The sequence below is a fragment of the Oncorhynchus kisutch genome, linkage group LG4 (assembly GCF_002021735.2).
Source record: "Oncorhynchus kisutch isolate 150728-3 linkage group LG4, Okis_V2, whole genome shotgun sequence".
Lineage (NCBI taxonomy): Eukaryota > Metazoa > Chordata > Actinopteri > Salmoniformes > Salmonidae > Oncorhynchus > Oncorhynchus kisutch.
Window position 1 is genome coordinate 1,534,864 of NC_034177.2, and position 22,270 is coordinate 1,557,133.

General features: G+C 49.7%; 1 protein-coding gene across 4 annotated transcripts in view; it reads left to right on the plus strand.

Annotated features, from left to right (window-relative positions):
- Positions 1-22,270, plus strand: part of LOC109886001 (cytoplasmic FMR1-interacting protein 1 homolog) — a 132,158-nt gene that overhangs the window by 17,543 nt on the left and 92,345 nt on the right. For 3 of the 4 annotated variants that reach the window (XM_031822269.1, XM_031822270.1, XM_031822271.1), the window contains 6 exons: positions 1,642-1,719; positions 3,732-3,833; positions 11,123-11,304; positions 15,874-15,970; positions 20,904-21,032; positions 22,129-22,233. In XM_031822269.1, the coding sequence (XP_031678129.1) occupies positions 1,642-1,719; positions 3,732-3,833; positions 11,123-11,304; positions 15,874-15,970; positions 20,904-21,032; positions 22,129-22,233 (693 nt within the window). Of the gene's footprint in view, positions 1-1,641; positions 1,720-3,346; positions 3,353-3,731; positions 3,834-11,122; positions 11,305-15,873; positions 15,971-20,903; positions 21,033-22,128; positions 22,234-22,270 lie in introns of those variants that run through there. The other variant, XM_031822272.1, reaches the window with a different exon arrangement.

Here is a 22,270-nt window from a genome sequence, read left to right on the forward strand (position 1 = left end):
TACCTCAGGAACCTCAGAGAGAGAGGCTAGTATCTGTATTGTACCTCAGGAACCTCAGAGAGAGAGGCTAGTATCTGTATTGTACCCCAGGAACCTCAGAGAGAGAGGCTAGTATCTGTATTGTACCTCAGGAACCTCAGAGAGAGAGGCCAGTATCTGTATTGTACCTCAGGAACCTCAGAGAGAGAGGCTAGTATCTGTATTGTACCTCAGGAACCTCAGAGAGAGAGGCTAGTATCTGTATTGTACCTCAGGAACCTCAGAGAGAGAGGCTAGTATCTGTATTGTACCTCAGGAACCTCAGAGAGAGAGGCTAGTATCTGTGTTGTACCTCAGGAACTTCAGAGAGGCTAGTATCTGTATTGTACCTCGGGAACCTCAGAGAGGCTAGTATCTGTATTGTACCTCAACAACCCCAGAGAGAGGCTAGTATCTGTATTGTACACCACCAACCCCAGAGAGAGAGGCTAGTATCTATATTGTACCTCAACAACCCCAGAGAGAGGCTAGTATCTGTATTGTACCTCACCAACCCCAGAGAGAGGCTAGTATCTGTATTGTACCTCACCAACCCCAGAGAGAGGCTAGAATCTGTATTGTACCTCTGAGAGAGAGTGAGGCTAGTATCTGTATTGTACCTCTGAGAGAGAGTGAGGCTAGTATCTGTATTGTACCTCTGAGAGAGAGTGAGGCTAGTATCTGTATTGTACCTCTGAGAGAGAGTGAGGCTAGTATCTGTATTGTACCTCAGGAACCTCTGAGAGAGAGTGAGGCTAGTATCTGTATTGTACCTCAGGAACCTCTGAGAGAGAGAGAGGCTAGTATCTGTATTGTACCTCACCAACCTCAGAGAGAGAGGCTAGTAGATGTATTGTACCTCACCAACCTCAGAGAGAGAGGCTAGTAGATGTATTGTACCTCAGGAACCTCAGAGAGTCTAGTAGCTGTATTGTACCTCAGGAACCTCAGAGAGAGGCTAGTATCTGTATTGTACCTCAGGAACATCAGAGAGGCTAGTAGCTGTATTGTACCTCAGGAACCTCAGAGAGAGGCTAGGATCTGTATTGTACCTCAGGAACCTCAGAGAGAGAGGCTAGTATCTGTATTGTACCCCAGGAACCTCAGAGAGAGAGGCTAGTATCTGTATTGTACCTCAGGAACCTCAGAGAGAGAAGCTAGTATCTGTATTGTACCTCAGGAACCTCAGAGAGAGAGGCTAGTATCTGTATTGTACCTCAGGAACCTCAGAGAGAGAGGCTAGTATCTGTATTGTACCTCAGGAACCTCAGAGAGAGAGGCTAGTATCTGTATTGTACCTCAGGAACCTCAGAGAGAGAGAGGCTAGTATCTGTATTGTACCTCTGAGAGAGAGGCTAGTATCTGTATTGTACCTCAGGAACCTCAGAGAGAGAGACTAGTATCTGTATTGTACCTCAGGAACCTCAGAGAGAGAGGCTAGTATCTGTATTGTACCTCAGGAACCTCAGAGAGAGAGGCTAGTATCTGTATTGTACCTCAGGAACCTCAGAGAGAGAGGCTTTTATCTGTATTGTACCTCAGAGAGGCTAGTATCTGTATTGTACCTCAGTGAGGCTAGTATCTGTATTGTGTTTGAGAGCCTTGTAACTGTCTTCCTTTTAGAATGAGATGCTGGAGGAGGGCCAGGAGTATGCTGTGATGCTGTACACGTGGAGGAGCTGCTCTCGAGCTATCCCACAGGTAATCACTGCATGGCTGACTGATATACTGTTCTCATGCTATCCCACAGGTAATCACTGCATGGCTGACTGATATACTGTTCTCATGCTATCCCACAGGTAATCACTGCATGGCTGACTGATATACTGTTCTCATGCTATCCCACAGGTAATCACTGCATGGCTGACTGATATACTGTTCTCATGCTATCCCACAGGTAATCACTGCATGGCTGACTGATATACTGTTCTCATGCTATCCCACAGGTAACCTCCATATAACTCACCTGACAAACCGTCTATACTGTGGGGTTCTAGTTGCTATCCCACAGGTAATCACTGCATGGCTGACTGATATACTGTTCTCATGCTATCCCACAGGTAATCACTGCATGGCTGACTGATATACTGTTCTCATGCTATCCCACAGGTAATCACTGCATGGCTGACTGATATACTGTTCTCATGCTATCCCACAGGTAATCACTGCATGGCTGACTGATATACTGTTCTCATGCTATCCCACAGGTAATCACTGCATGGCTGACTGATATACTGTTCTCATGCTATCCCACACGTAACCACTGCATGGCTGACTGATATACTGCTCTCATGCTATCCCACAGGTAATCACTGCATGGCTGACTGATATACTGTTCTCATGCTATCCCACAGGTAATCACTGCATGGCTGACTGATATACTGCTCTCATGCTATCCCACAGGTAACCACTGCATGGCTGACTGATATACTGCTCTCATGCTATCCCACAGGTAACCACTGCATGGCTGACTGATATACTGCTCTCATGCTATCCCACAGGTAACCACTGCATGGCTGACTGATATACTGCTCTCATGCTATCCCACAGGTAACCACTGCATGGCTGACTGATATACTGCTCTCATGCTATCCCACAGGTAACCACTGCATGGCTGACTGATATACTGCTCTCATGCTATCCCACAGGTAACCACTGCATGGCTGACTGATATACTGCTCTCATGCTATCCCACAGGTAACCACTGCATGGCTGACTGATATACTGCTATCATGCTATCCCACAGGTAACCACTGCATGGCTGACTGATATACTGCTCTCATGCTATCCCACAGGTAACCACTGCATGGCTGACTGATATACTGCTCTCATGCTATCCCACAGGTAACCACTGCATGGCTGACTGATATACTGCTCTCATGCTATCCCACAGGTAACCACTGCATGGCTGACTGATATACTGCTGTCATGTTATCCCACAGGTAATCACTGCATGGCTGACTGATATACTGTTCTCATGCTATCCCACAGGTAACCACTGCATGGCTGACTGATATACTGCTCTCATGCTATCCCACAGGTAACCACTGCATTGCTGACTGATATACTGCTATCATGCTATCCCACAGGTAACCACTGCATGGCTGACTGATATACTGCTCTCATGCTATCCCACAGGTAACCACTGCATGGCTGACTGATATACTGCTCTCATGCTATCCCACAGGTAACCACTGCATGGCTGACTGATATACTGCTCTCATGCTATCCCACAGGTAACCACTGCATGGCTGACTGATATACTGCTGTCATGTTATCCCACAGGTAACCACTGCATGGCTGACTGATATACTGCTCTCATGCTATCCCACAGGTAATCACTGCATGGCTGACTGATATACTGCTCTCATGCTATCCCACAGGTAACCACTGCATGGCGGACTGATATACTGCTCTCATGCTATCCCACAGGTAACCACTGCATGTCTGACTGATATACTGCTCTCATGCTATCCCACAGGTAACCACTGCATGGCTGACTGATATACTGCTCTCATGCTATCCCACAGGTAACCACTGCATGGCTGAGGCTGATCTGATACTCCACATAACTCTAACATTACAATCCATTTTTTCATTGTAGTTGCAAACTATTGTAGGTCTTCATGCAATGTATTGCTCCTGATCTCCCATGTGAATTGCTCCTGATCCCCCATGTGAATTGCTCTCTTCTCTCTTCCTCCCTCTACCAGGTGAAGTGTAATGAGCAGCCCAACAGAGTGGAGATCTATGAGAAGACAGTGGAGGTGCTGGAGCCTGAGGTCACCAAGCTCATGAACTTTATGTACTTCCAGGTAACACCAACCAGCCGGAGGCACCCTCACCTCTCTCTCTCTGTCACACCAACCAGACACCCTGACCCCTCTCTCTGTCCCACCAACCAGCCAGAGGCACCCTCACCTCTCTCGCTCTGTCCCACCAACCAGACACCCTGACCCCTCTCTCTGTCCCACCAACCAGACACCCTCACCTCTCTCTCTGTCCCACCAACCAGACACCCTCACCTCTCTCTCTGTCCCACCAACCAGACACCCTGACCGCTCTCTCTGTCCCACCAACCAGACACCCTGACCTCTCTCTCTCTGTCACACCAACCAGACACCCTGACCTCTCTCTCTGTCCCACCAACCAGACACCCTCACTTCTCTCTCTGTCCCACTAACCAGACACCCTGACCTCTCTCTCTGTCCCACCAACCAGACACCCTGACCTCTCTCTCTGTCCCACCAACCAGACACCCTGACCTCTCTGTCACACACACCAGACACCCTGACCCCTCTCTCTGTCACACCAACCAGACACCCTGACCTCTCTGTCCCACCAACCAGACACCCTGACCTCTCTGTCCCACCAACCAGACACCCTGACCTCTCTGTCACACACACCAGACACCCTGACCTCTTTCTCTGTCACACCAACCAGACACCCTGACCTCTCTCTCTGTCACTCCAACCAGACACCCTGACCTCTCTGTCACACCAGCCAGACACCCTGACCTCTCTGTCCCACCAACCAGACACCCTGACCCCTCTCTCTGTCCCACCAAATAGACACCCCTCCCTCTGTCACACCAACCAGACACCCTGACCTCTCTCTCTCTGTCACACCAACCAGACACCCTGACCCCTCTCTCTGTCACACCAACCAGACACCCTAACCCCTCTCTCTGTCCCGCCAACCAGACACCCTGACCTCTCTCTCTGTCCCACCAACCAGACACCCTCACCTCTCTGTCACACCAACCAGACACCCTGACCTCTCTCTCTGTCACTCCAACCAGACACCCTGACCTCTCTGTCACACCAACCAGACACCCTGACCTCTCTGTCCCACCAACCAGACACCCTGACCTCTCTCTCTGTCCCACCAAATAGACACCCTGACCTCTCTGTCACACCAACCAGACACCCTGACCTCTCTCTCTCTGTCACACCAACCAGACACCCTGACCCCTCTCTCTGTCACACCAACCAGACACCCTAACCCCTCTGTCTGTCCCGCCAACCAGACACCCTGACCTCTCTCTGTCCCACCAACCAGACACCCTCACCTCTCTGTCACACCAACCAGACACCCTGACCTCTCTCTGTCCCACCAACCAGACACCCTGACCCCTCTCTCTGTCCCGCCAACCAGACACCCTGACCTCTCCCTCTGTCACACCACCCAGACACCCTGACCTCTCTCTCTGTCCCACCAACCAGACACCCTGACCCCTCTCTCTGTCCCACCAACCAGACACCCTGACCTCTCTGTCACACCAACCAGACACCCTGACCTCTCTGTCACACCAACCAGACACCCTGACCTCTCTGTCACACCAACCAGACACCCTGACCTCTCTGTCACACCAACCAGACACCCTGACCTCTCTGTCACACCAACCAGACACCCTGACCTCTCTCTCTGTCCCACCAACCAGACACCCTGACCCCTCTCTCTGTCCCACCAACCAGACACCCTGACCCCTCTCTCTGTCCCACCAACCAGACACCCTGACCTCTCTGTCACACCAACCAGACACCCTGACCTCTCTGTCACACCAACCAGACACCCTGACCTCTCTGTCACACCAACCAGACACCCTGACCTCTCTCTCTGTCCCACCAACCAGACACCCTGACCCCTCTCTCTGTCCCACCAACCAGACACCCTGACCTCTCTGTCACACCAACCAGACACCCTGACCTCTCTCTCTGTCACACCAACCAGACACCCTGACCTCTCTGTCACACCAACAAGACACCCTGACCCCTCTCTCTGTCCCACCAACCAGACACCCTGACCTCTCTCTCTGTCCCACCAACCAGACACCCTGACCTCTCTGTCATCTCAACCAGACACCCTGACCTCTCTCTGTCCCACCAACCAGACACCCTGACCCCTCTCTCTGTCCCGCCAACCAGACACCCTGACCTCTCTCTCTGTCACACCAACCAGACACCCTAACCCCTCTCTCTGTCCCACCAACCAGACACCCTGACCTCTCTGTCACACCAACCAGACACCCTGACCTCTCTCTCTCTGTCACACCAACCAGACACCCTGACCTCTCTGTCACACCAACAAGACACCCTGACCCCTCTCTCTGTCCCACCAACCAGACACCCTGACCTCTCTCTCTGTCCCACCAACCAGACACCCTGACCTCTCTGTCATCTCAACCAGACACCCTGACCTCTCTCTGTCCCACCAACCAGACACCCTGACCTCTCTGTCTGTCCCACCAACCAGACACCCTGACCTCTCTCTCTGTCCCACCCACCAGACACCCTGACCCCTCTCTCTGTCCCACCAACCAGACACCCTGACCCCTCCCTCTGTCCCACCAACCAGACACCCTGACCTCTCTCTCTGTCACACCAACCAGACACCCTGACCCCTCCCTCTGTCCCACCAACCAGACACCCTGACCCCTCCCTCTGTCCCACCAACCAGACACCCTGACCCCTCCCTCTGTCCCATCAACCAGACACCCTGACCTCTCTGTCCCACCAACCAGACACCCTGACCTCTCTGTCCCACCAACCAGACACCCTGACCTCTCTCTCTGTCCCACCCACCAGACACCCTGACCCCTCTCTCTGTCCCACCAACCAGACACCCTGACCCCTCCCTCTGTCACACCAACCAGACACCCTGACCCCTCCCTCTGTCCCACCAACCAGACACCCTGACCTCTCTCTCTGTCCCACCAACCAGACACCCTGACCTCTCTCTCTGTCCCACCCACCAGACACCCTGACCCCTCTCTCTGTCCCACCAACCAGACACCCTGACCCCTCCCTCTGTCCCACCAACCAGACACCCTGACCTCTCTCTCTGTCACACCAACCAGACACCCTGACCCCTCCCTCTGTCCCACCAACCAGACACCCTGACCCCTCCCTCTGTCCCACCAACCAGACACCCTGACCCCTCCCTCTGTCCCACCAACCAGACACCCTGACCTCTCTGTCCCACCAACCAGACACCCTGACCTCTCTGTCACACCAACCAGACACCCTGACCTCTCTGTCACACCAACCAGACACCCTGACCTCTCTGTCACACCAACCAGACACCCTGACCTCTCTCTCTGTCCCACCAACCAGACACCCTGACCTCTCTCTCTGTCCCACCCACCAGACACCCTGACCCCTCTCTCTGTCCCACCAACCAGACACCCTGACCCCTCCCTCTGTCCCACCAACCAGATACCCTGACCTCTCTGTCCCACCCACCAGACACCCTGACCTCTCTGTCCCACCAACCAGACACCCTGACCTCTGTCCCACCCACCAGACACCCTGACCTCTCCCTCTCTGTCCCACCAACCAGACACCCTGACCTCTCCCTCTCTGTCCCACCAACCAGACACCCTGACCTCTCTCTGTCCCACCAACCAGACACCCTGACCTCTCTCTCTGTCCCACCAACCAGACACCCTGACCCCTCCCTTTGTCCCACCAACCAGACACCCTGACCTCTCCCTCTCTGTCCCACCAACCAGACACCCTGACCTCTCTCTCTGTCACACCCACCAGACACCCTGACCTCTCTCTCTGTCCCACCCACCAGACACCCTGACCCCTCCCTCTGTCCCACCAACCAGACACCCTGACCTCTCTCTCTGTCCCACCAACCAGACACCCTGACCCCTCCCTCTGTCCCACCAACCAGACACCCTGACCCCTCCCTCTGTCCCACCATCCAGACACCCTGACCTCTCTGTCCCACCCACCAGACACCCTGACCTCTCTGTCCCACCAACCAGACACCCTGACCTCTCTGTCCCACCCACCAGACACCCTGACCTCTCCCTCTCTGTCCCACCAACCAGACACCCTGACCTCTCCCTCTCTGTCCCACCAACCAGACACCCTGACCTCTCTCTGTCCCACCAACCAGACACCCTGACCTCTCTCTCTGTCCCACCAACCAGACACCCTGACCCCTCCCTCTGTCCCACCAACCAGACACCCTGACCTCTCCCTCTCTGTCCCACCAACCAGACACCCTGACGTCTCTCTCTGTCACACCCACCAGACACCCTGACCTCTCTCTCTCTCTCCCACCCACCAGACACCCTGACCCCTCTCTCTGTCCCACCAACCAGACACCCTGACCCCTCCCTCTGTCCCACCAACCAGACACCCTGACCTCTCTCTCTGTCACACCAACCAGACACCCTGACCCCTCCCTCTGTCCCACCAACCAGACACCCTGACCTCTCTGTCCCACCCACCAGACACCCTGACCTCTCTGTCCCACCAACCAGACACCCTGACCTCTCTGTCCCACCCACCAGACACCCTGACCTCTCCCTCTCTGTCCCACCAACCAGACACCCTGACCTCTCCCTCTCTGTCCCACCAACCAGACACCCTGACCTCTCTCTGTCCCACCAACCAGACACCCTCACCTCTCTGTCCCACCAACCAGACACCCTGACCCCTCCCTCTGTCCCACCAACCAGACACCCTGACCTCTCTCTCTGTCCCACCCACCAGACACCCTGACCTCTCTCTCTGTCCCACCCACCAGACACCCTGACCTCTCTCTCTGTCCCACCAACCAGACACCCTGACCTCTCTCTGTCCCACCAACCAGACACCCTGACCTCTCTCTGTCTGTCACACCCACCAGACACCCTGACCCCTCCCTCTGTTCCACCAACCAGACACCCTGACCCCTCCCTCTGTCCCACCAACCAGACACCCTGACCTCTCTCTCTGTCCCACCAACCAGACACCCTGACCTCTCTCTCTGTCCCACCAACCAGACACCCTGACCTCTCTCTCTGTCCCACCAACCAGACACCCTGACCCCTCCCTCTGTCCCACCCACCAGACACCCTGACCCCTCCCTCTGTCCCACCAACCAGACACCCTGACCCCTCCCTCTGTCCCACCCACCAGACACCCTAACCCCTCCCTCTGTCCCACCCACCAGACACCCTAACCCCTCCCTCTGTCCCACCCACCAGACACCCTAACCCCTCTCTCTGTCCCACCCACCAGCAACACCATGTCTGTGTGTAGATGTTCCTCCAGTGTTCTGTCACTGCAGTGTCTTCCAGAAGTACACAGAGTAGCCAGCACATTGATAAAGTAGGCTGCCAGGGAGTTGTTTTTGTTGAACAAGCTCTATTCTGGTGGCTTCTGGTACTTTCTAAGGGCTTGATTCCATCCGAAATACACAGTTAAATGATTGAATACTTTAAAGACTTAACCTGCACACCGACTTTACATTTGGTGTGTTATTGAGTAGAAAGACATGACTTTACAGTTCAAATCACTGAACATTTCTGTTTTCAGTGTTAGTTGTTTGGGTATCAACTAGGCCCAGATATGATCAGGACTATTCTCTAAGATCTCCTTTTAACCTGTTTTCTCTTGAGATTTAAGTCCTATTTGCCCTATGAATTGCCCCCAATGACGTCTGTTCTTCAAATGATGTATTTGATTGGCTCTGCTGATGTGGACACTTAGGAGAAGGAAACCAGGGTGGCATTTTGTATTGGGTGAATTATAGTTTTAACAGTTTGGCCTGATAACCATTCACTGTGGATGGGATTGTCAGGGGAGGGGCAAGATGTTTTTGAGACAGAGTTGGTAGGGTTTCAGAGCTGTCAATCAATCACTGTGGTTGGGACTTTGAGAGAAGGAGATAGGTTATTGATCTAGTCAGAAAAACTCTTTCAATTTAGTTTGTGGCAAAAACCTAAGAGAAAGGTTGTTCTGTCTGGTCAACATGGATTCCCTGTTGCGATAAACAATATAGATTTACAGGAAAGTAGTTTTTAAAATTCTAAAATGTTCAGACCCCCAGCCAGACCTTCCAGATAAAACCCTCTTGGGCCTCACTCCCCTCTATCTGAGATATCTACTGTAGCCCTCATTCTCCACATACAACCCCCGTTCTGCCAGTCACCTTCTGTTAAAGGTCCCCAAAGCACACACATCTCTGGGTCAAAAATGCAAGCCCTCGCATAATATATGGACAATTGTCGATTTTGCAAAAATAACAATTCTGTTATTGGTACTGCAGAATGAGGCTCTCTCTCCACTACCTATTGTCCTGCAGTGAGGATTCAACATCTTCATCAAATGTTTTTGAATTTATCTGGAGAGAATCGGCAAAAAGCAGTATCAGTACTTGTGAGCCAGACGCCGGATTGAGACATCATAGAGCCTTGATTTGTTTCCCTGGAGTTCTCCATGATCCAGGATACGAACAGGGGTTCAGTTCAATGTTTTAAATCAATTCTTAAATGCTTTATTGACAAATAACACTGTCATTCATGTAAGGAAAGCTGGGTAGTGTTTAATGATCTGTGAAGACTTATATTGAATGTAGGCGACCTGTTCTGTGGTGTGGTCTGGGCTACCTGTTCTGTGGTGTGGACTGGGCTACCTGTTCTGTGGTGTGGGCTGGGCGACCTGTTCAGTGGTGTGGTCTGGGCGACCTGTTCTGTGGTGTGGTCTGGGCGACCTGTTTTGTGGTGTGGTCTGGGCGACCTCTTCTGTGGTGTGGTGTGGTCTGGGCGACCTGTTCTGTGGTCTGGGCGACTTGTTCAGTGGTGTGGTCTGGGCGACCTGTTCTGTGGTGTGGTCTGGGCGACCTGTTCGGTGGTGTGGTTTGGGCGACCTGTTCTGTGGTGTGGTCTGGGCGACCTGTTCTGTGGTATGGTGTGGTCTGGGCGACCTGTTCTGTGGTCTGGGCGACTTGTTCAGTGGTGTGGACTGGGCTACCTGTTCTGTGGTGTGGGCTGGGCGACCTGTTCTGTGGTGTGGTCTGGCCGACCTGTTCTGTGGTGTGGTCTGGGCGACCTGTTCTGTGGTGTGGTCTGGCCGACCTGTTCTGTGGTGTGGTCTGGGCGACCTGTTCTGTGGTGTGGTCTGGGCGACCTGTTCGGTGACTGGCGAATTGCAAGTTTTAAATGAAAAGAAGCTGAGTTAAGTCATGAAGTGGAAATCACTGGTCACTGTGTAACATTTTATTCACATTATTACAGATTTTTCATGTCGCAGTCATGGCAGTTCTATTTAATGTGCTCTCTTTTGACATTGATATCGACCCTCTGTTTCTCCTCTTTCAGCGATTGGCTATAGACCGGTTCTGTGGGGAGGTGCGTCGTCTCTGCCACGCTGAGAGGAGGAAGGACTTTGTCTCCGAGGCCTACCTCCTGACCTTGGGGAAGTTCATCAACATGTTCGCTGTGCTGGATGAACTCAAGAACATGAAGTGTAGCGTCAAGAACGACCACTCTGCATACAAACGGTACCACACACACACACACACACACACACACACACACACACACACACACACACACACACACACACACACACACACATATCCAGGGAGACTACAGTAGTGAGTTATTTAGCAGACTCTTATCCAGGGAGACTATAGTAGTGAGTCATTTAGCAGACTCTTATCCAGAGACACTACAGTAGTGAGTCATTTAGCAGACTCTCTGATCCAGGGAGACTATAGCAGTGAGTCATTTAGCAGACTCTTATCCAGGGAGACTACAGTAGTGAGTTATTTAGCAGAATCTTATCCAGGGAGACTATAGTAGTGAGTCATTTAGCAGACTCTTACCCAGGGAGACTATAGTAGTGAGTCATTTAGCAGAATCTTATCCAGGGAGAATATAGTAGTGAGTCATTTAGCAGAATCTTATCCAGGGAGAATATAGTAGTGAGTCATTTAGCAGACTCTTATCCAGGGTGTTACGGTACAGAGTCAATGTGGAGGCTATATACAGGGTGTTACGGTACAGAGTCAATGTGGAGGCTACATACAGGGGGTACCGGTACAGAGTCAATGTGGAGGCCATATACAGGGTGTTACGGTACAGAGTCAATGTGGAGGCTATATACAGGGTGTTACGGTACAGAGTCAATGTGGAGGCTATATACAGGGGGTACCGGTACAGAGTCAATGTGGAGGCTATATACAGGGTGTTACGGTACAGAGTCAATGTGGAGGCTATATACAGGGGGTACCAGTACAGAGTCAATGTGGAGGCTATATACAGGGGGTACCGGTACAGAGTCAATGTGGAGGCTATATACAGGGTATTACGGTACAGAGTCAATATGCGCTGGTACAGGCTAGTTGAGGTAATGTGTACATGTTGGTGGGGGTGAAGTGACTATACATAGGTAATAAACAGCGAGTAGCAGCAGTGTACAACAGGGAGTCAATGTAAAAGGTCCGGTGGTGATTTTTATGAATTGTTCAGCAGTCTAATGGCTTGGAGGTAGAAGCTGTTCAGCAGTCTAATGGCTTGGGGGTAGAAGCTGTTCAGCAGTCTGATGGCTTGGGGGTAGAAGCTGTTCAGCAGTCTAATGGCTTGGGGGTAGAAGCTGTTCAGCAGTCTGATGGCTTGGAGGTAGAAGCTGTTCAGCAGTCTAATGGCTTGGGGGTAGAAGCTGTTCAGCAGTCTGATGGCTTGGGGGTAGAAGCTGTTCAGCAGTCTAATGGCTTGGGGGTAGAAGCTGTTCAGCAGTCTGATGGCTTGGAGGTAGAAGCTGTTCAGCAGTCTGATGGCTTGGAGGTAGAAGCTGTTCAGCAGTCTAATGGCTTGGGGGTAGAAGCTGTTCAGCAGTCTAATTGCTTGGGGGTAGAAGCTGTTCAGCAGTCTGATGGCTTGGGGGTAGAAGCTGTTCAGCAGTCTGATGGCTTGGAGGTAGAAGCTGTTCAGCAGTCTGATGGCTTGGGGGTAGAAGCTGTTCAGCAGTCTGATGGCTTGGAGGTAGAAGCTGTTCAGCAGTCTGATGGCTTGGGGGTAGAAGCTGTTCAGCAGTCTGATGGCTTGGAGGTAGAAGCTGTTAAGCAGTCTGATGGCTTGGAGGTAGAAGCTGTTCAGCAGTCTAATGGCTTGGAGGTAGAAGCTGTTCAGCAGTCTGATGGCTTGGAGGTAGAAGCTGTTCAGCAGTCTGATGGCTTGGGGGTAGAAGCTGTTCAGCAGTCTAATGGCTTGGGGGTAGAAGCTGTTCAGCAGTCTGATGGCTTGGGGGTAGAAGCTGTTCAGCAGTCTAATGGCTTGGGGGTAGAAGCTGTTCAGCAGTCTAATGGCTTGGGGGTAGAAGCTGTTCAGCAGTTTAATGGCTTGGGGGTAGAAGCTGTTCAGCAGTCTGATGGCTTGGGGGTAGAAGCTGTTCAGCAGTCTGATGGCTTGGGGGTAGAAGCTGTTCAGCAGTCTAATGGCTTGGGGGTAGAAGCTGTTCAGCAGTCTAATTGCTTGGAGGTAGAAGCTGTTCAGCAGTCTAATGGCTTGGGGGTAGAAGCTGTTCAGCAGTCTAATTGCTTGGAGGTAGAAGCTGTTCAGCAGTCTGATGGCTTGGGGGTAGAAGCTGTTCAGCAGTCTGATGGCTTGGGGGTAGAAGCTGTTCAGCAGTCTAATGGCTTGGGGGTAGAAGCTGTTCAGCAGTCTAATTGCTTGGAGGTAGAAGCTGTTCAGCAGTCTAATGGCTTGGGGGTAGAAGCTGTTCAGCAGTCTAATTGCTTGGAGGTAGAAGCTGTTCAGCAGTCTGATGGCTTGGGGGTAGAAGCTGTTCAGCAGTCTGATGGCTTGGAGGTAGAAGCTGTTCAGCAGTCTAATGGCTTGGGGGTAGAAGCTGTTCAGCAGTCTGATGGCTTGGAGGTAGAAGCTGTTCAGCAGTCTGATGGCTTGGGGGTAGAAGCTGTTCAGCAGTCTGATGGCTTGGAGGTAGAAGCTTTTCAGCAGTCTAATGGCTTGGGGGTAGACGCTGTTGAGGAGCCTTTTGGTCCTAGACTTGGCCCTCCGGTACCGCTTGACGTGCGGTAGCAGAGAAAACAGTCTACAACTTGGGTGACTGGAGTCTCTGACAGTCTCTGGATGTCAGGAAGCTCGGCCCCAGTGATGTACTGTAGTGCCTTACGGTCAGATGCTGAGCAGTTGCCATACCAGGCGGTGATGCAACAGGTCAGGAGGCTCTCAATGGTGCAGCTGTAGATCCTTTTGAGGATCTGGGGACCCATGTCTCCTGAGGGGGAAAAGGCATTGTTGTGCCCTCTTCACACCTGTCTTGGTATGTGGGGGGGGGAGTTGTCCTGCTCTGTGTATGGCCGGGGAGTTGTCCTGCTCTGTGTATGGCCAGGGAGTTGTCCTGCTCTGTGTATGGCCGGGGAGTTGTCCTGCTCTGTGTATGGCCGGGGAGTTGTCCTGCTCTGTGTATGGCCAGGGAGTTGTCCTGCTCTGTGTATGGCCGGGGAGTTGTCCTGCTCTGTGTATGGCCAGGGAGTTGTCCTGCTCTGTGTATGGCCAGGGAGTTGTCCTGCTCTGTGTATGGCCAGGGAGTGTTCTCCCTCCCTCTCATGCCCCCTGGAGGTGTAGCAGTGGTGATGCCACTCTAGTTTAGGCAGTTTTATAAAAGGAGGAGGCCATTTTGTCTGCTAAGTGGCAGTGTTGCAGCATTTTTGGTAGGTAATGCACAGAGTTCCTGTGATGATAAGAGGCCTGTCATTTCTCAGAGTCCGGGTCACCCTGTCTCCTCCATGTCCTTCTGTTCATCAGATAAACCTTCACGTCGGGGCAGTTCTCAGAGGCCCTGTCTCCTCCATGTCCTTCTGTTCAGCAGATAAACCTTCACGTCGGGGCGGTTCTCAGAGGCCCTGTCTCCTCCATGTCCTTCTGTTCAGCAGATAAACCTTCACGTCGGGGCAGTTCTCAGAGGCCCTGTCTCCTCCATGTCCTTCTGTTCAGCAGATAAACCTTCACGTCGGGGCAGTTCTCAGAGGCCCTGTCTCCTCCATGTCCTTCTGTTCATCAGATAAACCTTCACGTCGGGGCAGTTCTCAGAGGCCCTGTCTCCTCCATGTCCTTCTGTTCAGCAGATAAACCTTCACGTCGGGGCGGTTCTCAGAGGCCCTGTCTCCTCCATGTCCTTCTGTTCAGCAGATAAACATTCACGTAGGGATGGTCTTTTGGAACGTAGTCTTGTCCAGACAGAATGCAGGTGGATGTTCTCCACCCATCAGGCAGGAATGAAGAATTGTTATTTGAGTTTCCTGTAACTGGTGTCGGTCCTCTCATTGGTGTTCCATACCTCCATCTAGTGGTCCCACTCGCTCCCTACAACTACAATCCTGTCGTGTTTATTCTGAGGAAATGGTTCATGTATAAGCAATAATTTATGATATTTCTCTGTCCACTTTTGTATATTTGGTATTTAATCGAGGTTATGCATTCTCTTCTACTAGGTACTGATTCATAGGTTTTCAGTTTTTTTCTTGATTAATCGTGTGCATTTCTCCTTGAAACAGAAGCCAGGTGTGTGTGCTGATAATGGCCTGAGGACTTTTGTTTTCACCTCATACACTGATTTTTATGGGCACCATGATGCTTTAATAAACATTTAGATAGTGTATTCAAGCCTCAGTTTTGGATGTATTCCTTGTTTTTTGTCTCTTCATGTGGTGATTTCAATGACATGTCTGTGTTGGTTGAATAACCTCCCTCTGGGCTGATCTCTCTGTTCTCTATCACTCTCTCCCTCTCCCCTTCCGCTCTCCCCTTCCGCTCTCCCCTCTCTCCTCTCCTCTCCTCTCCTCTCCTCTCCTCTCCTCTCTCCTCTCCTCTCCTCTCCTCTCCTCTCCTCTCCTCTCCTCTCCTCTCCTCTCCTCTCCTCTCCTCTCCTCTCCTCCTCTCCTCTCCTCTCCTCTCCTCTCCTCTCCTCTCCTCTCCTCTCCTCTCCTCTCCTCTCCTCTCCTCTCCTCTCCTCTCCTCTCCTCTCCTCTCCTCTCCTCTCCTCTCCTCTCCTCTCCTCTCCCCTTTCGCTCTTCCTCTCCCCTTCCCTCCTCTCCTCTCCGTAGAGCTGCCCAGTTCCTCAGGAAAATGTCAGAACCCTCATCCATCCAGGAATCTCAGAACCTCTCCATGTTTCTGGCCAACCACAACAAGATCACTCAGGTAACACACACACCTGGACAACCGCAACAAGATCACTCGGGTAACACACACACCTGGCCAACCACAACAAGATCACTCAGGTAACACACACACCTGGCCAACCACAACAAGATCACTCGGGTAACACACACACCTGGACAACCACAACAAGATCACTCAGGTAACACACACACCTGGCCAACCACAACAAGATCACTCTGGGACATTCTACTCCAAAATGCTAATTAAATGATGTTCTCTTTCTTTGAAACTGTAAATCAGTTTAATTGTTTCATTTGATCTCTGTTAGAGGAATTCTAAATTCCTATATGTTTTGTAGCCAAAACCAAATTCACACTCTTATCTATTTCATAATAAGTTGTACATTTATTATTTTGCATGAAATAGAAAGGGACCAGTCAGCATTTATTCTTGATGAGTACTGACCCAAAATACAAAGAACATTACATTTTAAAGCGAGAACATAAAATGACGTCATCAGTTTCACACTCTCTCCGATCCCCACAATAGTCTTCAGGTCTGGAGATCTTCTTCTACTCCCCTCATAAAACAAACATTCCAATCTGTCTAAAAGACATTTTCTCCTCCACTAATGGAACATCAAAGATCATTCTTATCTGTCAGAAAAGATATACCATCCCTCTCCCTTAAAGCCGCAAGGTACAAATCAAATCAAATCAAATGTATTTATATAGCCCTTCGTACATCAGCTGATATCTCAAAGTGCTGTACAGAAACCCAGCCTAAAACCCCAAACAGCAAGCAATGCAGGTGTAGAAGCACGGTGGCTAGGAAAAACTCCCTAGAAAGGCCAATACCTAGGAAGAAACCTAGAGAGGAACCAGGCTATGTGGGGTGGCCAGTCCTCTTCTGGCTGTGCCGGGTGGAGATTATAACAGAACATGGTCAAGATGTTCAATGTTCATAAATGACCAGCATGGTCGAATAATAATAAGGCAGAACAGTTGAAACTGGAGCAGCAGCACAGTCAGGTGGAAGTTGAAACTGGAGCAGCAGCATGGCCAGGTAGACTGGGGACAGCAAGGAGTCATCATGTCAGGTAGTCCTGGGGCATGGTCCTAGGGCTCAGGTCAGTTGAAACTGGAACAGCAGCATGGCCAGGTGGACTGGGGACAGCAAGGAGTCATCATGTCAGGTAGTCCTGGGGCATGGTCCTAGGGCTCAGGTCAGTTGAAACTGGAACAGCAGCATGGCCAGGTGGACTGGGGACAGCAAGGAGTCATCATGTCAGGTAGTCCTGGGGCATGGTCCTAGGGCTCAGGTCCTCCGAGAGAGAGAAAGAAAGAGAGAAGGAGAGAATTAGAGAACGCACACTTAGATTCACACAGGACACCGAATAGGACAGGAGAAGTACTCCAGATATAAGGTACAGACAATTAATTCGTTTTACCTACATTTTCGGTCCTAGTTGAACCAAAAACCCATACATTTCATACCATAACATGATAGTATTAAAACTCAATGGTTCTAATAAAAATGTATACATAATTAATCATTTCAACTATAATTTCCTCCAACAATCTCTTGATCTCCATGACATCACAAGCCAACGTTACTGTTTTTTAGCTAACAATAATTACATACATATTTGAATAGGGTTGGCTACACTTCCACTATTAATAGCTAGCAATAGATAGCTAGCTATACTAAACACAAATATAAACGCACCATGTAAAGTGTTGGTTCCATGTTTACTGAGCTGAAATAAAACATCCCAGAAATGTTCTGTATGCACAAAAAGCTTCTTTCTCTCAAGTTTTGTGCAAAAATTAGTTTATATCCTTGTTAGTGAGCATTTCTACTTTGCCAAGATTATCCATCCAACTGACAGGTGTGGCATATGAAGAAGCTGATTAGACAGCATTATCATTATCATTACACTGGGTACAATCAGAGGCCACTTTTAAATGTGCAGTTTTGTCACACAACACAATGCCACAGGGGCCTGGCTCCCCAGTGGGTGGGCCTATGCCTTCCCAGGCCCACCCATGTCTGCGCCCCCCTACCCAGTCATGTGAAATCCATAGATTAGGGCCTAATGAATTTATTATAATTGACTGATTTCCTTATATGAACTGGAACTCAGTGAAATTGTTGCTTGTTGCGTTTATATTTTTGTTGGGTATAATTAACTTGGAGGTTTCGTGGCCGATCTGATTAAGATATAAGGAAGATATGGAAGTTGTTTTAACTTGTCGCTCTGATCTTAAAAGGCAGAAATGTTTCATTTCACTCTGACCAAATTAATATACGGGAAACACTGTGCCTGGTCGTTCTGGTGTGTTCCATCCCAACTCGACTGAGGAAACTGAAACACTGTGGCTGGTCGTTCTGGTGTGTTCCAACTCGACTGAGGAAACTGAAACACTGTGGCTGGTCGTTCTGGTATGTTCCATCCCAACTCGACTGAGGAAACTGAAACACTGTGGCTGGTCGTTCTGGTGTGTTCCAACTCGACTGAGGAAACTGAAACACTGTGGCTGGTCGTTCTGGTGTGTTCCATCCCAACTCGACTGAGGAAACTGAAACACTGTGGCTGGTCGTTCTGGTGTGTTCCATCCCGACTGAGGAAACTGAAACACTGTGGCTGGTTGTTCTGGTGTGTTCCATCCCAACTCGACTGATGGAACTGAAACACCAGTTACTAATAAACACCTATTCAGAAAAGGACTGTAAAAACGTTTAAATCCCCGTGGATTGGCAAACGTACATTTAGAAATCATGTGGCCAAACAAAGATACATTATATTTCAAGTATAGTAAAAAGCTTTGTAGCATAAATGTTGGGCAAAAAGACTAACTCAGCTCCATCTTTCATTGAATCAGATGGCTCATCACAAAACCCACTGATATTAAGTATTTTAATGATTTGTTTTTCATCGGCAACATTAGCGAACTTACCCATGACATGCTAGCAACAAACTCTAAACCTACACATTCATGCATAACTGACCAAATTCCGTAAACTGAGTGGGAAAGAGGTGAAACTATTATTGTCTATCAGCAGTGACAAATCATCTGTGACTGACAACCTGGATGGAAAATGACTGAGGATAATAGCGGACGATATTGACACTCCTATTGGCCATCTCTTCAATTTAAGCCTACTAGAGATTGTGTGCCCTCAGGCCTGGCGCTCGTCGTCAGATGAAAATGACCGGACCAAGGTGCAGCGTGGTAGGCGTACATTCTCTCTTTATTTGAAAACGTAACACCGGGGAAAAACAAAGAACACGAACCGAACGTAAAGCTAGTCGTGCAACAAACAAAGACAAGATCCCACAAAACCCAAAAGGAAACTGGCAACTTATATCTGATTCCCAATCAGAGACAACGATAGACAGCTGCCTCCGATTGGGAATCAAACACACCAACATAGAAACAGAAAACCTAGAAGGCCCAACCTAATCACACCCTGACCTAACCAAATAGAGAAATAAAAAGGCTCTCTAAGGTCAGGGCGTGACACCTAGAGGGTAGCAAAGTCATTCCGCTACCCAAGAATAGTAAAGCCCCCTTTACTGGCTCAAATAGCCGACCAATCAGCCTGTTACCAACCCTTAGTAAACTTCTGGAAAAAATTGTGTTTGAACAGATACAATGCTATTTTACAGTAAACAAATTAACAGACTTTCAGCACGCTTATAGGGAAGGACATTCAATAAGCACAGCACTTACACAAATTACGGATGATTGGCTGAAAGAAATTGATACAAATATTGTGGGAGCTGTTTTGTTAGACTTCCGTGCGGCTTTTGACATTATCGATCATAGTCTACTGCTAGAAAAACGTATGTGTTATGGCTTTACACCCCCTTCTACATCGTGGATTGAGAGTTACCTGTCAGAACACAGAGGGTGTTCTCTAATGGAGGCCTCTCCAACATAATCCGGGTAGAATCCGGGATTCCCCAGGGCAGCTATCTAGGCCCCTTACTTTTTTATATTTTCACTAATGACCTTCCACTAGCACTGAGTAAAGGCAGTGTGTCTTTGTTTGCGGATGGCTCAACACTATACACGCCAGCTACTACAGCAAGTAAAATCACTGCTATACTTAACAAAGAGCTGCAGTCAGTTGCAGAAGGTAATAAGAGTCCTAAATATTTCAAAAACTAAAAGCGTTGTATTTGGGACAAATCATTCACTAAACCTCATCTAAATCTTGTAATGAATAATGTGGAAATTGAACAAGTTGAGGTGCCTAAACTGCTTGGTGTAACCCTGGATTGTAAACTGTCATGGTCAAAACAAATTGATACAACAGTAGCTAAGATGGGGGGAGGTATGTACGTAATAAAGCGTTGCTCTACTGTCATGACATCGCTATCAACAAAACAAGTCCTACAGGCCCTAGTTTTATCACACCTGGACTACTGCCTAGTCATATGGTTTCACAGAGGGCATTAACCCTTTTCCCTCTGAAATCAAATTAACGTAATACAAAAATCTCAGTCGATATCCGTCGATATGGCCCTTCCACATCCGCGATGAAAGGCTGCCTTGACAGGAACTAATGGGATCCATAACAAACCCCAGGAAGAGTAGCTGCTGCCTTGACAGGAACTAATGGGGATACGTAATATATAATACTGAAGTCATCTAAACATCTCTCTCTCACTCTGTCTCTCTCTCTCTGTTTCACTCTTGCTCTGTCTCTGTCTCTCTGTGTCTCTCTCTCTCTGTCTCTCGCTGTCTCTCTCTTTCGCTGTCTCTCTTTCTCTCTGTCTCTCTCTCTCCCACTGTCTCTCTTTCTCTCTGTTTCACTCCTGCTCTGTCTCTGTCATCTTTCTCTCTCTCTGTCTCTCGCTGTCTCTCTCTCTCTCTCTCTGTTTCACTCCTGCTCTCTCTCTCTCTCTCTCTCTGTCTCTCGCTGTCTCTCTCTCTCTCTGTCTCTCTCTCTCTGTCTCCAGTCTCTGCAGCAGCAGTTGGAGGTGATTAACGGCCACGATGAGCTGCTGGCTGACATAGTCAACCTGTGTGTTGATTACTATGAGAACAGGATGTACCTGACCCCCAACGAGAAACACATGCTGCTCAAGGTACGCTACCGTCTGGCTGGCATGCTGGGCCGCGTTCCAAACGGCTCCCTATTCCCTATATAGTGCACTACTTACGACCAGGGCCTATAGGGAATAGGGTGCCATTTGGTATATTGGATAACATCTATTAAGTATGAATTATCTTCAATGTGTCTGTACCTGTCTGTTATCTCTAGGTGATGGGGTTTAGTCTGTACCTGTCTGTTATCTCCAGGTGATGGGGTTTAGTCTGTACCTGTCTGTTATCTCTAGGTGATGGTGTTAGGTCTGTACCTGTCTGTTACCTCTAGGTGATGGGGTTAGGTCTGTACCTGTCTGTTACCTCTAGGTGATGGGGTTAGGTCTGTACCTGTCTGTTACCTCTAGGTGATGGGGTTTGGTCTGTACCTGTCTGTTACCTCTAGGTGATGGGGTTTGGTCTGTACCTGTCTGTTACCTCTAGGTGATGGGGTTAGGTCTGTACCTGTCTGTTACCTCTAGGTGATGGGGTTAGGTCTGTACCTGTCTGTTACCTCTAGGTGATGGGGTTTGGTCTGTACCTGTCTGTTACCTCTAGGTGATGGGGTTTAGTCTGTACCTGTCTGTTACCTCTAGGTGATGGGGTTAGGTCTGTACCTGTCTGTTACCTCTAGGTGATGGTGTTAGGTCTGTACCTGTCTGTTACCTCTAGGTGATGGGGTTTAGTCTGTACCTGTCTGTTATCTCCAGGGGATGGGGTTAGGTCTGTACCTGTCTGTTACCTCTAGGTGATGGGGTTTAGTCTGTACCTGTCTGTTACCTCTAGGTGACTAGGTGATGGGGTTAGGTCTGTACCTGTCTGTTACCTCTAGGTGATGGGGTTAGGTCTGTACCTGTCTGTTACCTCTAGGTGATGGGGTTTAGTCTGTACCTGTCTGTTACCTCTAGGTGATGGGGTTAGGTCTGTACCTGTCTGTTACCTCTTGGTGATGGGGTTAGGTCTGTACCTGTCTGTTACCTCTAGGTGATGGGGTTTGGTCTGTACCTGTCTGTTACCTCTAGGTGATGGGGTTAGGTCTGTACCTGTCTGTTACCTCTAGGTGATGGGGTTAGGTCTGTACCTGTCTGTTATCTCTAGGTGATGGGGTTTGGTCTGTACCTGATGGATGGCAGTAACAGCAACATCTACAAAATGGACGCCAAGAAGAGGATCAACCTGATCAAGATTGACAAGTTCTTCAAGGTGAGAGTTTGAGACATTGGTGTTGCTGTATGTGTGT